This window comes from Salmo salar, chromosome 12, assembly GCF_965601325.2.
Source record: "Salmo salar chromosome 12, fSalSal1, whole genome shotgun sequence".
NCBI lineage: Eukaryota > Metazoa > Chordata > Actinopteri > Salmoniformes > Salmonidae > Salmo > Salmo salar.
In genome coordinates, this window is record NC_138302.1 from 20,079,165 (window position 1) to 20,094,729 (window position 15,565).

At 40.6% G+C, this 15,565-nt stretch overlaps 1 protein-coding gene across 1 annotated transcript; it reads left to right on the plus strand.

Annotated features, from left to right (window-relative positions):
• The first annotated feature begins 7,734 nt into the window (after positions 1-7,734).
• LOC106564404 (uncharacterized) lies at positions 7,735-12,402 on the plus strand. Its single transcript, XM_014130493.2, has 3 exons — positions 7,735-7,890; positions 9,798-9,957; positions 11,240-12,402. The coding sequence occupies exons 1-3, from the start codon at positions 7,882-7,884 to the stop codon at positions 12,385-12,387; spliced, it is 1,317 nt and encodes a 438-aa protein (XP_013985968.2). The 5' UTR covers positions 7,735-7,881; the 3' UTR covers positions 12,388-12,402.
• Positions 12,403-15,565: the final 3,163 nt, after the last annotated feature.

The following is a 15,565-nucleotide window of genomic DNA, read 5'->3' on the forward strand; positions in this document are numbered from 1 at the left end:
TTAAAATAAATATGTGAACATCTTTTAGCACCAAACGAATTATACAAGAGGACCATTGTCCTTTTAAAAATGTATTATTAGATTTAAAAAACATAATGAATGTGATAAGCAGACGTTGTTGAGCAGATAATGGATTTAATTTATTGATCTATTGAATACATGAATACACACCTTGTATTGTTGAAACATTATTCTACATGATACAATTAATTCATGGATAAGAGGAGTTACTGAAATAAGATACAGCTCTGAACACCCCCACCGCCAACCCACAGCACTCCTACTCCAAGAAGCTCGATACATATGGTTCCAGAGCTGACTCTTTACAATATGTTTTCTGTTCAAACTTTATTTAGATATCTTGAACCGGTGACTGAGAGGAGGGAGAAGAAAGAAAACATGTTTGTGCTTTCTGGTGTTTTTTCAGTGACCCTGATTGAGCAAAGCTCTTTCCACATACACCTTACTCCTGTCTCTCTCCAGTGTGTATGGGTTGGTGTGTGCTCAGGGCTGCTGATTGATTAAAGCTCTTCCCACACTGATCACAACTATAAGGCTTCTCTCCTATGTGTATAAGTTGGTGTTTGGTCATGGTGAAATCTCGGGCAAAACTCTTCCCACACTTATCACAGCTATAAGGCTTCCTCCAGCATGAATCCGCTGGTGAATGACCAATTTCTCTGTTTAGCAAAACTCTTCCCATAGTCAGAGCAGTGGTTGTGAGGTTTCTTCCCTATAAGTCTCTGCTGGTGTTTATTGAGACGTTCTGATCTGGAGAGACTCTTCTGGAGAGACGTCTTGTCAGCATCATGTTGTTGTTGAGGCTCCCCTTATGATAAGCCCCTCCCACTGAGAGAGCAACGGTTAGGGCTGTCCCCTGTGAAACAAAGATAATGAATAGCAGGTTAACTGATGGGACCTTGATAAATGCAGAAAACTGCCTATCAAAATAAACGTACTACCACAGCATCCATGTTATTTTTGATTAGCATATTTGATTCCGATTTTGGACATATTAAGTTTGTATGTGAAAACTATTTCTAAGCTGCATACTTTCAGTTTTCCTGAACTCACTGCACTCGAGCAAAAGAAGGAAGCTTGCGATGCTTGTGCTAGAACATATGCAGATTAAATATGCCTCTATGAATCTGATGAAGGCCTTCACGTGTCCTAATATATTGACAAATTGCTCAGAACACCAGGTGTTTTTAACAGCGTCACTTTGATTGTCAACTTAAGCCAATTAAGATAAGCAGAGTAAGGTGTTTACATGACGAATGCCATACTCGGCCTACTGCCATAACTAGTATAATGTCAAATGATGAGTGTGCATGTAAACACACTCATTGTAGGAGAACTAGATATTTTGTTGCTTTGACAAAGTCCTTTCTGAAGATTATTATCAATGTGATTAGTGACCCTCATTTTAAGGTCAACCTTGTTACATGAACTGAACTCTCATTTTAATATGGTGAAACTATTCCTTAAAAAATATGTTTTCAAAAGAAACATCGAACATCTAATAGTCAAATCAGAGTAAAAGCAGGTGAGCTGGTTCTACTCTTTTTATCAAGTTACTGCTTTTTGTGGTGCAAAACTGAGCAATTCAACCCTCTCCCCATTCATAGACATGCAAGAAATGTTTTACAATTTCATTTTTTTGTGAAGATTGCATTCAATTGCCACTCCTTGTTTCACAAAGCAACCTTCCATTCCCCGGTCATAAGCAGTTTTATGGTTCATTTTAATTGACTATTTTACCCATGTAAGCTGGTGGTTATGTTTCACTATATTGGTATCACTCCGTGGTGGAGGGATACATTCGAGGTGAGGATTTACAGATTCCCTCCTGTGCACACCTGTGTCACGTCTGGGATACGGCCCTATATCTACACCCCATTGCCGCGACACACGGCCATGGGGTCTTTAATTTTCTCGGCGGACGTCCGTATGGTTTGAGGTACAAACTTTCTGAACTTCGCTTGGTAAGTCACTGGTAAGTGTAATATCTTGCGTGGAAGTATACTCCCTGGGTGTTTGCAGCCTGGAGCAGCTGGCCACATGGCTGCCTCTCCTCTTGATTGCTCCACTCGCTGCACGTGGTTGATCTGTGTCTTCCGCCCCTGGTTTGTCGTACTTGTTTCGTTAGTGTTACACTACGACTAACTTCGTAATTGTTTTGATTTTTAGTAATATGTTTTGTATAATTTATCATGAGAATGATTCTGGGTTTAACTATCCCTTTTAAACAAAAGTATATGCTGGGTTTGATTTCACTTAGTACGCTCCATGTATTAAATAACACAATATAATCAGCTTTATTTAATGAGGCCTAACAATAAATCTACACAGTGATTTAAACGTTTTCTCTTTCCGTCCTGAATGAGGTAAGTCACAGGTCCCAGTCTCCAGATTACTGTCGCATGAATCCATTTCTCTTTCCCTGTCGCACTTGTTCTTCCTCCTGGAAAATTTGAAGGTGTAGTCTACCATGGTCATGGTGTTTCTTTTGTTTGGCATGTTTTTATTCCACTGGTTTAGTTAAGTCAGGTCGGAGTATTTTGAAGCGTGTTCGGATCTGGCGCTTCAGGAAGAGCTCAGCAGGGGTCCGACGTGACTTTGTGGGGGGTACTGCGGAACATTGGCTCAGCGATGCTTGAGAAAGACAGTAGATTGTCTGTTGTCCTCAAACATTTTTTATCAGAGCACGCTTGAGTATCCGGACTGACCTTTCTGCTGCAGCATTCGAGGGAGGATGGTAAGCAGGAAGGGTCTGCTTGATTCCGTTGTTTTTTAAGAATTGTTTAAAATCAGAAGAGACCAGCTGGGGTCCATTATCAGAGACAATTTCTTTGCACAATCCATAGGCTGCAAACAGCCTTCGTAGGTTTTCAATGAAGTTCATTGATGTCATTGAAGTTATGTAAAAAAAAATTCCAACCACTTTGAATCACCATCGATTATCATCTCGTAAAGGAATGTTCTCAATGTTCTCACCTCACAAAGGAATATTCTCACCTCACAAAGGAATGTTCTCACCTCGCAAAGGAATGTTCTCACCTCGCAAAAAAACCTTCTCACCTCGCAAAGGAACCTTCTCACCTCGCAAAGGAACGGTCTCACCCAGCAAAGGAATGGTCTCACCTAGCAAAGGAATGGTCTCACCTAGCAAAGGAATCGTCTCACCCACCAAAGGAATGGTCTCACCTAGCAAAGGAATTTTCTCACTGCGTTTTCTTTAACGGCAGGTGAGTCAGAGCATCATGGTAACACAGTTCCGAGACCAGAGAGACAGCGGCCTCTGTGTCTAACTGCATGTCCAAATCCTTTCCATCCAATGTGACATTTATTGTAATGCCCTTTTCCCATTGGAAGAAGTGTAAACTGTATACACCCCAAAAAACTCTGAATCATCCTCCTTACTCTTGCCATTGCTCTCAGCAGCAACAACATACTGTGTCTGTCCTGCTCTGTGGTTCCTACATGAAGAGGCAATGTGTCCAAATTTAGAACAGACATGCATTTCTCATTGTTGAATCTGCAACCACGAGCAGAATGTTTTCCTCTGCACATGTAGCATGGTTGCTGACCAGAATTCTCTTGCCTTGTCATTTTTTTATACTGTTTCTCTCCATTGTCATTTCTGCCCTTGAACTGTCCTTTTCCTCTCCTGGGAAATGTTTGAGCATTTTTAGTCACTGCATTTACTGATTGAGCCTCTTTTGTTACTCTGAAATCTCCCTGGTGTTCTTGGAAGCTAACTCCATTGACAATGCCATCTCACATGCCTTTCTGAATGTTAGATCCTTCTCTGCTAGCATCTTGTGCTGCAAAGCTTCAGAGCACAGTCCACTTACAAACTGATCTCTCAATGCCTTTCCTAGATGGACCAAAAACACAATTAGCGGACAGCTATCGCAAAGCCATCGCATAATCAGACACATACTCTCCTTCCTTCTGGTTACATTTTTTCAAATGAAATTGCTCCGCAATCACCAGAGGTTTTGGTTTGTAGTGAGCTAGCAACACTAGCTTCAATTCTTCATACTGCAAAGTACTTGGTGTATCAGGTGTGATCAGTCTCTTTAATAGACCATATGTTTCTGCACCGATCACAGAAAGAAACACACTGACATTCTTGTCTTCTTTAATGTCATTTGCAAACATCCATAGCTCCAAAAGCTCAAGATAGCTTTCAAAATCCTCCCGCGATTCTTTGTACTCATCCACTCATGCCTTGCATAGTAGCCATTTTCCATCGCTACTGTTCTCTGGGCTAATATCCTCTGCGATAGTTCTGTATGTTCTTCCTGACAGGTGTGTGGCTGCTCCATTTACAATCCACACGTTTGTTCTTTTGATTACCTTTGTAGTATTTTAGGTTTCATCACCTATAGAACAACAAATAATAACAACTGGACAGGAGAGAGGAGCTCATTTGGGAAACTTTACTATTTCAAAAAATGGTAGTACAACACGGGCATGTTTGAGGCAACATGTTCTATAAAAGTTCAGAGGTTACAGGATTAACTGTAAGAGGCTTAACACAGTTGTTTTCCAGCTACTTGTGGGTACTCGGGTGAAGCTCATGGGAAATAAATAAGAAAAGTTTAAGTGGACTGGGGAAGAGGAAGAAAAATGAACAAAAAATGCTGTAAATGGCTGTTACTCCGTGCTGACATGATTACCATTCAAGTAAACAGTACCTTTCACGTAGGTGTTTATGTTTTAAGCTCATAAAAATGGTAACAACAATTCAGGTAAGTGATAATCGTATCTAGGCAGATTACCATGTTAATAGACCAATCTATTACACCATCCATTCACCAGACTAGAATAGACCTACACATAGTCTGTGTCTGAAATGGCATCCTATTCCCTATATACTCAGATGCCTCCATCCTCTCTAACAGTTAGAAGCCAAACAAATGATGTCAGGAATTCCAAATGTCATAGGGCTAGGGGGCAGTATTGACACGGCTGGATAAAAAACATACCCGATTTAATCTGGTTACCACTCCTACCCAGTAACTAGAATATGCATATACTTATTACATATGGATAGAAAACACCCTAAAGTTTCTAAAACTGTTTGAATGGTGTCTGTGAGTATAACAGAACTCAAATGGCAGGTCAAAACCTGAGAGATTCCTTTACAGGAAGTGGCCTGTCTGACCATTTCTTGAAATTCTTTTCCATCTCTATCTTTTACTAAGGATCTCTGCTCTAACGTGACACTTCCCACGTCGTCCATAGGCGCTCAGAGCCCAGGAAAAAACAGAATGTCGTCATTCCAGCCCCAGGCTGAAACACATTATCGCCTTTCTCAAGTGGCCGATCAAGGGACTCTGGGCTTATGCGCATGACCCGACCGCCCCCGCCTTTGTGATTTTTTCCTCTGTTTGCCGAAAAGGAGATTCCCTGTCGGAATATTATCGCTTTTCTACGAGAAAAATGGCGTAAAAATTGATTTTAAACAGCGGTTGACATATGCTTCGAAGTACGGTAATGGAATATTTAGAATTTTATTGTCACGAATTGCGCCATGCGCGCGACACTTCTTTACCATTTCGGATAGTGTCTGGAACGCACGAACAAAACGCCGCTATTCGGATATAACGATGGATTATTTTGGACCAAACCAACATTTGTTATTGAAGTAGCAGTCCTGGGTGTGCATTCTGACGAAGACAACAAAAGGTAATCAAACTTTTATAATAGTAAATATGATTATGGTGAGTGCTAAACTTGCCGGGTGTCTAAATAGCGAGCCCGTGATGCCTGGGCTATGTACTTAGAATATTGCAAAATGTGCTTTCACCAAAAAGCTATTTTAAAATCGGACATATCGAGTGCATAGAGGAGGTCTGTATCTATAATTCTTAAAATAATTGTTATGCTTTTTGTGAACGTTTATCGTGAGTAATTTAGTAAAATGTTAGCGAATTCCCCGGAAGTTTGCGGGGGGTATGCTAGTTCTGAACGTCACATGCTAATGTAAAAAGCTGGTTTTTGATATAAATATGAACTTGATTGAACAAAACATGCATGTATTGTATAACATAATGTCCTAGGAGTGTCATCTGATGAAGATCATCAAAGGTGAGTGCTGCATTTAGCTGTCTTCTGGGTTTTGGTGACATTATATGCTGGCTTGAAAAATGGGTGTCTGATTATTTCTGGCTTGGTACTCTGCTGACATAATCTAATGTTTTGCTTTCGTTGTAAAGCCTTTTTGAAATCGGACAGTGTGGTTAGATTAACGAGAGTCTTGTCTTTAAATAGCTGTAAAATAGTCATATGTTTGAGAAATTGAAGTAATAGGATTTTTAAGGTTTTGAAAATCGCGCCACAGGCTGCAAGTGGCTGTTACGTAGGTGGGACGCAAGCGTCCCACCTAACCCATAGAGGTCACTATTGGGGATTGTCTTTGCAATGATGTCTCACAAATCATCATCGCCATGGTGATGCTCCATGACATAATTTATTTGGATGGTTGAAGTGTTGTAGAGGAGTGGGCGTAGCAGCACTACACTCTTAAAAAAAAAGGTGCTATCTAGAACCTTAAAGGGTTCTTCGGCTGTCCCCATAGTAGAACCCTTTGAAGAACCCTTTTGAGTTTCAGGTAGAACCTCTTTGGTTCCAGGAAGAACTCTTTAGGGTTCCATGTAGAATCCTTTCTACAGACCAGATGCTTTTAAACTTTCTGTGGAGAAACCGTACCCGTCACATTAGGAAACTGTTGCATTGAACACTTATGAGTATGGTGGCTGAATTTTCTGGACATTCCTACCTTAAATAATACTTTTCAGATCAGTTTGATAAAACACTTACTAAGAAGACCCACTTCTACGTGGAACTGCATTCCTCATCATGTCTTTTCTACTTTTAGTGGCCTTAACTTCATGTTGGTTTGCAATTATAATATTGACAAAGTTCCAGTGAAGCTCCGCTTTTCATTGGCAGGTTTTCTAGTCATGGTCCTTCATTTCGAAGCGTAATTTCTCCCCACAATATATTATATCTGGAATAATCAGCACATATTGTATAACAATAAATCTTTGTTTTTAGAATATTGGTTCAGAAATAATATCCTATTGGTGAGACAACTTGTAAATGCAGAGGGTCTTTTACTTCATTATGACTCATTCTTTTCACTTTACAAGATCCCTATAACGCCTAAAGAGTTTACAATGGTTTTAGTCTCCATTCCCTCAGGTGTTGCTTTATTATTCAGGAACATGTTAAGACCCTCAGAACCTACCTTCGATTACCGCTGTTGACTCAATAGTAGTAAAGATTTGTTTTTGTTTTGGTCCATTCAACAACAGAGCGATACTTGCCTTGTATCAACAAGATTTTGTATCTATGTACCTTATGTTATGCCTTACTGGAATCGTTTTATTGATAATATCTGTTGTCTCACACATACGTACTTACTAACACAATTAAGGAAGTTTATTATAAAATGATTCATTCATATTACCCTGCCAACCACTATATGAAGAAGTTAAAAAAATAGAAGCACATTCAAATTGTACCTTTTGAAATGACCCCCCAGAAACCGTGTTGAATGTTTTTCTATGGTATTCATGTAAATAATCTGTGGCAAGACATCAGTAGATGTATAATGGAACAAATTCATGAATATTTTACACTATTAAGGAGAGACGTACTGCATGAATTCTTTACCTACGATAGAAATCATTTGGATGGATATTTTTCTTCTTCGTTCACTCGCCGTACAGTAGGTGGCGACAATACGCCAATAGGTGTAGTCTGCTATAAAACCCTAAAGAAGAACAAGACAACAGCAAATTGTTGACGAGGACAGCTAGCGACGAACAGTTCATATCATACAAAGAAACAGTAGCTTCCACAATGGATCGGGTAAGTCTGGTTTTAACATTATATGCCCGCTGTGTTTTATAAAATGTCTAGGCCTAGTTTTCATCATCTTTGAACCTCCACATTGCTGTGTTCTGTTTGGGGCGGCAGGTAGCCTAGTGGTTAGAGCATTGGGTCAGTAACCGAATCCCCGAGCTGACAAGGTAAACATCTGTCGTTCTGTCCCTGAACAAGGCTGTTAATCCGTTGTTCCGTCATTGTAAATAAGAACTGACTTGCTTAGTTAAATAAAGGTTACATTAAAAAAGTAGCCCACAACTATATCATTTGTATTTATTATGGATCCCCATTAGCTACCAAGGCAGCAGCTACTCTTTCTGGGGTCCAGCAAAATTAAGGCAGTTCATACAATCATGTTTAGGAATCTGTGACTATGACCTAATTCTCTCCTTCCTCCCGAAGTGTGCAAATGTTCACATTCCTTCACTGATTTCTTACGTATTAGCCATTATTTGACCCGATATTCAAGTGTCCGTTCTAACAAAGAAAATAAATGGCTGCAGTCCAAACACGTTGTTTTTCCCTCGGGGGTATCCCCGTCGAAACCGGATGCAGTTTGATTGCCATTTTACGGGAGGTCCAATTCCCTAACGTTGGCCCTCGATTTAGCTTGAAGGAGCGAGTGAACAACTTTGGACACCTGGTGGGTTGATATGACCCACAATTCAATGCAAACTGTAGTCACATGTTGCGAAGTGTCAAATGTAATCAACGGCATCTCAGAAAAAATATGAAGCTAGTTTGCAGAATATATACACACATAGATTTTTAGCATTTGCAAATTGGTTTAGTTTTGTAGTGAGGAGTGCAGTTCTGAAATGTATTGGAATAAATGACCAAACTATAAAACTAGCTGGCCAGTTATGGTAAACTGTAGCTAGTTTCGTGGAAATATTTGGTCAATCATATTTCACAAATACCGGAGCCTGTGAGTTCAAATATATTTTTTATTACTTCATAATAAAAGCCGAGCTGGAATCATGAAAACAACTGCCTTCCAGTCTTGGCACAGAATATTTATAAATTTGTCACACTCATAGTGACTCCTCTTAATGGCTTATCACCTCTTGCATTTAGCCACCGTTATCATATTGCCTTCATGTTAGGACATGCAATCTGTAGAGTCACATAAATAGTTTCAAACATGTAGGACCATAGCAACAGACCTTGGCACTCTACAGGATTAACCAATAGATGACATCCTGCTGACTCCACTGAAAGGGGAACCCCTGTTCTGGAAAAAACCCAAGAGGTGTAACCATAGTTTGCCATAACAGTTACAAGAATAACCATGTGCATGTCTAATGGTGTCCAATGACCTAGAGCACATAGACTGCACTAGTTTTGCTGGCTCCTTCTGAAATAAATAATTGCCACATATGTACTGAAAAATTCACAATACTAGCTACCTGGTAGGAGCGCTAGTATTGGGGATTTTCCAGTACATTGGAGGTTTTCCAGTACCTATACTGTTTTCTTAGAAGTAGTAAGCAGAATCGATATAGGGTTAACCATTAGTATATGTGTAAGCAGAACCAATGTGTATGTGCAAGCTGAGTCAGTACAGGCTTAACCATTCTGGGTCATGCCTGGTCTTGTGAAGGCTATTGGACATGCACATTAGTTAATCATTTATAGGCATCAGTAGACATGCACCTGTATTAGGAACATATGTATGTACGGGGGCAGCAGGTAGCCTAGTGGTTAGTGTTGGGCCAGTAACCAAAAGGTTGTTAGATCGAATCCCAGAGCTGAGAAGGTAAAAATCTGTTGTTCTGTTCCTGAACAAGGCAGAACAAGGATTTGGGATGCACCCAAATCAGAGGTTTTGACTGACTTAATACAATATTTGGTTTAATGATCAACTGTAAACTTCTTGTGGCCAACAGGACAAAGCTAGTCTGTCCCCCTCCACCCTCCAGGAGCCCCCAAGTCGACTGCCTCTCCGTACTTTACTGCTGGTTCTGGACGACTGCAGGAAAACACCGGGGCAGAGTGGAACTAAGAGACGAGAAGGAGAAGAGGAACATGGAGATTTGATTTCATTAAGTAAAAACCATCTGGATTAGATTAGTCTGCTTCTGTAACAATTAATTGGTTAATTATATATTGATGAAAATATCAGGTAGTTCCACCCACATTTGAGAAGTGTAACTTGGTCCCCCCAAAAACGTTTGATTTCACCTAATTTTAACATTCTTTCATGAAGAGCACATGTTCAACTTCATAAAAACATGTTTTCCCATCAAGAGGTTATATGAAAATACATACTGTAGTATGTGCTAAATAAAGTAACAGGGGACTACTGAAAACAACAAAACCACTAGTTCACATTGGTAAAATAGTCCTTTAAATCAGCCACAAATTTGCTTATGACTGGGGTAATGGGAGCTAGTTTTGTTCCACAGGGAGTGAAAATTGAATGCTAGCTTCAATTCTACCATACCAATTTATGGGTAAAATGGTTCACTAGCTCGGTTTTCCACAAAAAACACCAGAGAATCGATAAGACTAGAACCAGCTCACCTGCTTTTACTCTATGATTTGACTGTTCATTGTTTCTTTTGCCCAAAAAATGTGAGGAACAGTTTCACCATATTAAAACATGGGTTGACCTTAAAATGAGGGACAGATGTAAATGAATCACTAATTACATGAAATAAATGATGTTCTGAAATGACTGTCAAAGTAACCAAATAACTAGGGCTTTACATGCACACATCATTTCCTATTAAACTGATTATGGCAGTAGGCCGAGTATGGCATTAGTCATGTAAACATCTTCCTCTGCTGATCTAAATTGGTGTAAGGTCATAACCGAAGTAAGCATACGCCTTTAAAAACACCTGGTTTTCTGAGCAATCTTTAGAATGATTAGGACATGTAAACACTTTAATCAGTGTTATAGAGGTGTATTTAATCTGTGTATGTGTTAACACAAGCAGCGCAAGCTAACTTCTTTTGACCGAGTGCAGTGAGTTCAGGAAAAACTGAAAATATGCAGCTTAGTTTTCACATACAAACTTTATTGGTCCAAATTGCTTCAAAAAAAATTACACTTTCTGTGGTAGAAAGTTTATTTGGATTGGCTATTTTCAGCATTTATCAAAGTCCAGTCAGGTAGCCTGATTTCATATGTGTCCATGTAAACAGGTTTATTAGAGAAATTGTTCTTTCAAAGCATGTCAATGATTTAAAATGTAAAACTGGTGCACAATTTATACTGGAAAAATATGAAAGGGAAGCAAAAGACATTCATTTCATGGAAGGCCCCATCTGTTTATGGACCCATATTTGCAAAACCTAAATATTCAATGTCTTTGTTTCACAGGGGACATCCCTAATTGTTGCTCTCTTAGAGGGAGGGGCTTAGCATCTGGGGAACCTCAACAACATCATGATGCTGACAAGAAAGAGAAGAGTCTCTCCAGACCAGAACACCTCAAGAAACACCAGCATAGAGGTATAGGGAAGAAACCTCACCACTGCTGCTCTGACTGTGGGAAGAGTTTGGCTAAACAAGACTTGACAATCCATAAGCAAATTCACACTCTAGAGCATGCATCTAAATCCTTAAAATCTCATCAGATAATTCATTCAGAGGGACCTTATACCTGCTTTGATTGTGGGAAATACTTAAATCAGTCAGGAGCCCAGACTAAACACAAACACACAGGAGAGAAATCTTATAGCTGTGATCAGTGTGGGAAGAGCTTCAATCATTCAGGACACCTGACTACGCACCAACGCATACACACAGGAGAGAAGCCTTATAGCTGTGATCAGTGTGGGAAGAGCTTCAATCATTCAGGACACCTGACTACGCACCAACGCGTACACACAGGAGAGAAGCCTTATAGCTGTGATCAGTGTGGGAAGAGCTTCAATCATTCAGGAGCCCTGACTAGACACCATCGCATACACACAGGAGAGAAGCCTTATAGCTGTGATCAGTGTGGGAAGAGCTTCAATCAATCAGGAGACCTGACTAGACACCAGCGCATACACACAGGAGAGAAGCCTTATCGCTGTGATCGGTGTGGGAAGAGCTTCAATTATTCAGGACACCTGAATGTGCACCAACGCATACACACAGGAGAGAAGCCTTATAGCTGTGATCAGTGTGGGAAGAGCTTCAATCATTCAGGAGCCCTGATTACACACCAACGCATACACACAGGAGAGAAGCCTTATAGCTGTGATCAGTGTGGGAAGAGCTTCAATCAATCAGGAGACCTGACTACACACCAACGCATACACACAGGAGAGAAGCCTTATAGCTGTGATCAGTGTGGGAAGAGCTTCAATCAATCAGGGTCCCTGATTAGACACCAACGCACACACACTGGAGAGAAACCTTACTCCTGTCTTTGTGGCAAGAGCTTCAATCATTCAGGGTCACTGATAAAACACCAGGAAGCACAAATATGTTTTCTTTATCTACCTCCTCTCCGGCACCAGTTCCAGATCCCTAAATAAAGGTTCAATAGAAAACATCTTGTAGAGTCATATATCTCCCTTTCTCTAACAGTTTACTAATTCTGATTACCATGGTAACCTGTGTAGCATAATATGCATGTCTGGATCCACATGTGTCAAGTGTGTTGGAGTAGAAGTGCTGATCTAGTGCTGTGTGGGATGGGGGTTTTCAGAGCCATTAAATAATGTAGAATAATGTTTCAATAATAGTAGGTGTATATTCATGTGTCGGGGAAATGTTTTTTTTCTGGGGAGATTCATTTTACATCTTGTCTCATACAATCAGTGGTTCCTGTAGGTGCTGGGTAGAGATTTTTTTATTTCACCTTTATTTAACCAGGTAGGCAAGTTGAGAACAAGTTCTCATTTACAATGTTACACATGGAGTAAAACAACATACAATCAATGATGCAGTAGAAAAAAATAAGACTATATACAATGTGAGCAAAAGATGTGAGATAAGGGAGGTAAAGGCAAAAAAGGCCATGGTGGCAAAGTAAATAAAGTATAGCAAGTAAAACACTGGAATGGTAGATTTGTAGTTTGAAGAAAGTTCAAAGTTAAAATATAAATAATATGGTGCAAAGGAGCAAAATAAATGAATACAGTAGGGGAAGAGGTAGTTGTTTGGGCTAAATGATAGATGGGCTATGTACAGGTGCAGTGATCTGGGAGCTGCTCTGATAGCTGGTGCTTAAAGCTAGTGAGGGAGATAAGTGTTTCCAGTTTCAGAGATTTTTGTAGTTCGTTCCAGTCATTGGCAGCAGAGAACTGGAAGGAGAGACGACCAAAGGAGGAGTTGGCTTTAGGGGTGACCAGAGAGATATACCTGCTGGAGCGCGTGCTACAGGTGGGTGCTGCTATGGTGACCAGTGAGCGGAGATAAGGGGGGACTTTACCTAGCAGGGTCTTGTAGATGACCTGGAGCCAATGTGTTTGGCGACGATTATGAAGCGAAGGCCAGCCAACGAGAGCGTACAGGTCGCAGTGGTGGGTAGTATATGGGGCTTTGGTGACAAAACGTATGGCACTGTGATAGACTGCATCCAGCTTCTTGAGTAGGGTATTGGAGGCTATTTTGTAAATGACATCGCCGAAGTCGAGGATTGATAGGATGGTCAGTTTTACGAGGGTATGTTTGGCAGCATGAGTGAAGGATGCTTTGTTGCGAAATAGGAAGCCAATTCTAGATTTAACTTTGGATTGGAGATGATTGATGTGAGTCTGGAAGGAGAGTTTACAGTCTAACCAGACACCTAGGTATTTGTAGTTGTCCACAAATTCTAAGTTAGAACCGTCCAGAGAAGTGATGCTGGACAGGCGGGCAGGTGCAGGCAGCGATCAGTTGAAAAGCATGCATTTAGTTTTACTTGTGTTTAGGAGCAGTTGGAGACCACGGAAGGAGAGTTGAATGGCATTGAAGCTCGTCTGGAGGGTTGTTAACACAGTGTCCAAAGAAGGGCCAGAAGTATACAGAATATGAGGGGGAGACGGTCATGACCACCTCAGACGTTGTGGCAGAATGCCCAGAATATGTTCTAGGGCCTAATTCATTTATTTCAATTGACTGATTTCTATATATGAACTGTAACTCATTAAAATTGTAGAAATTGTTGCATGTTGCGTTAATATTTTTGTTGAGTACAATAATAATTGAATAAATGATTGGGCCTACTACTGTTTTAGGTGTTCTGGGTCAGAACTGTCAACGTGACTTACACCCATCAGAGTATCTGTGCTGTGAAGGGCTCAACCGTGGAACTGCCCTGCACATATCAACATCCAAGTTATCATGTAGTCTCAGAACCAAACTGGTATAGAGAAATGTAATGAGGCGCCTAAAATCCTGAGCTAGTTCCAGAGTATGCAGGTCATGCTGAGTACCTTGGGACTAAAGAGAAAGACTGCACCCTGAGAATCACAGACCTGAGAGAGAGAGGTTCAGATTTAAAACACAGTATGCAGAATGGGGGTACAGCTTCCATGGAACAACTGACTGTCACATGTAAGATATAATATCAAATTGTAATCAAATCAAATGTATTTATATAGCCCTTCTTACATCAGCTGATGTCTCAAAGTGCTGTACAGAAACCCAGCCTAAAACCCCAAACAGCAAGCAATGCAGGTGTAGAAGCACAGTGGCTAGGAAAAACTCCCTAGAAAGGCCAACACCTAGGAAGAAACCTAGAGAGGAACCACTCTATGAGGGGTGGCCAGCCATCTTCTGGCTGTGCCAGGTGGAGATTATAACAGAACATGGCCAAGATGTTCAAATGTTCATAAATTACTAGCATGGTCAAGTAATAATAATCACAGTAGTTGTCGAGGGTGCAACAAGTCAGCACCTCAATAGTAAATGTCAGTTGGCTTTTCATAGCCGATCATTGAGAGTATCTCTACCGCTCCTGCTGTCTCTAGAGAGTTGAAAACAGCAGGTCTGGGACAGGTAGCACGTCCGGTGAACAGGTCAGGTTTCCATAGCCGCAGGCAGAACAGTTGAAACTGGAGCAGCAGCACGGCCAGGTGGACTGGGGGCAGCAAGGAGTCATCATGCCAGGTAGTCCTGAGACATGGTCCTAGGACCATGTCTGCGTTACTCTGCAGACAGTTACTCCTGTGCTGTAAAAGACCATACAGTATAATAGAAAAGGTATAAAATGCCTGGTATCTTACCTTGTTATAACGTTTAAAAAAAAACATATATTTTTTTATCCATTTTAGAATAAGTCTGTAACGTAACAAAATGTGGAAAAAGTCAAGGGGTCTGAAAACTTTCCGAATGCACTGTAAGTGTCTATTTGTTTTTCCTTTTAAATGAACCAGTCCAATACATTTAAAACACTTAGTCTCATTATCGTTTGAGGAATTGATCAGATACATTTTGTGTCAGATGTTTGTTGTCAGAGCGGTTTGAATGTGACTCACACCAAGAGGATATCTGAACAAATGAACAAGTGGGAGTCTGGAGTTACTGCAGATCTAAGCCAGGACACAGAGTGTGCAGGTAGTGTGAAGTACCTTCCAACTACAGACAACGACTCCACCCTGAGAATCACAGACCTGAGAGAGAGTGACTCTGCTGAATACAAGTTTAGATTTACAACAACTGAGGTAAAATGGGGATACAGATTACCTGGAATAACTCATAATGTCACAGGTAATACTGTCCTTACAG

Coding starts and splice junctions, on each gene's coding strand:
- LOC106564404 (XM_014130493.2), top strand. Junction 9,958..11,239: donor TGGAGATTTGATTTCATTAA/GTAAAAACCATC, acceptor TTTGTTTCACAG/GGGACATCCCTAATTGTTGC.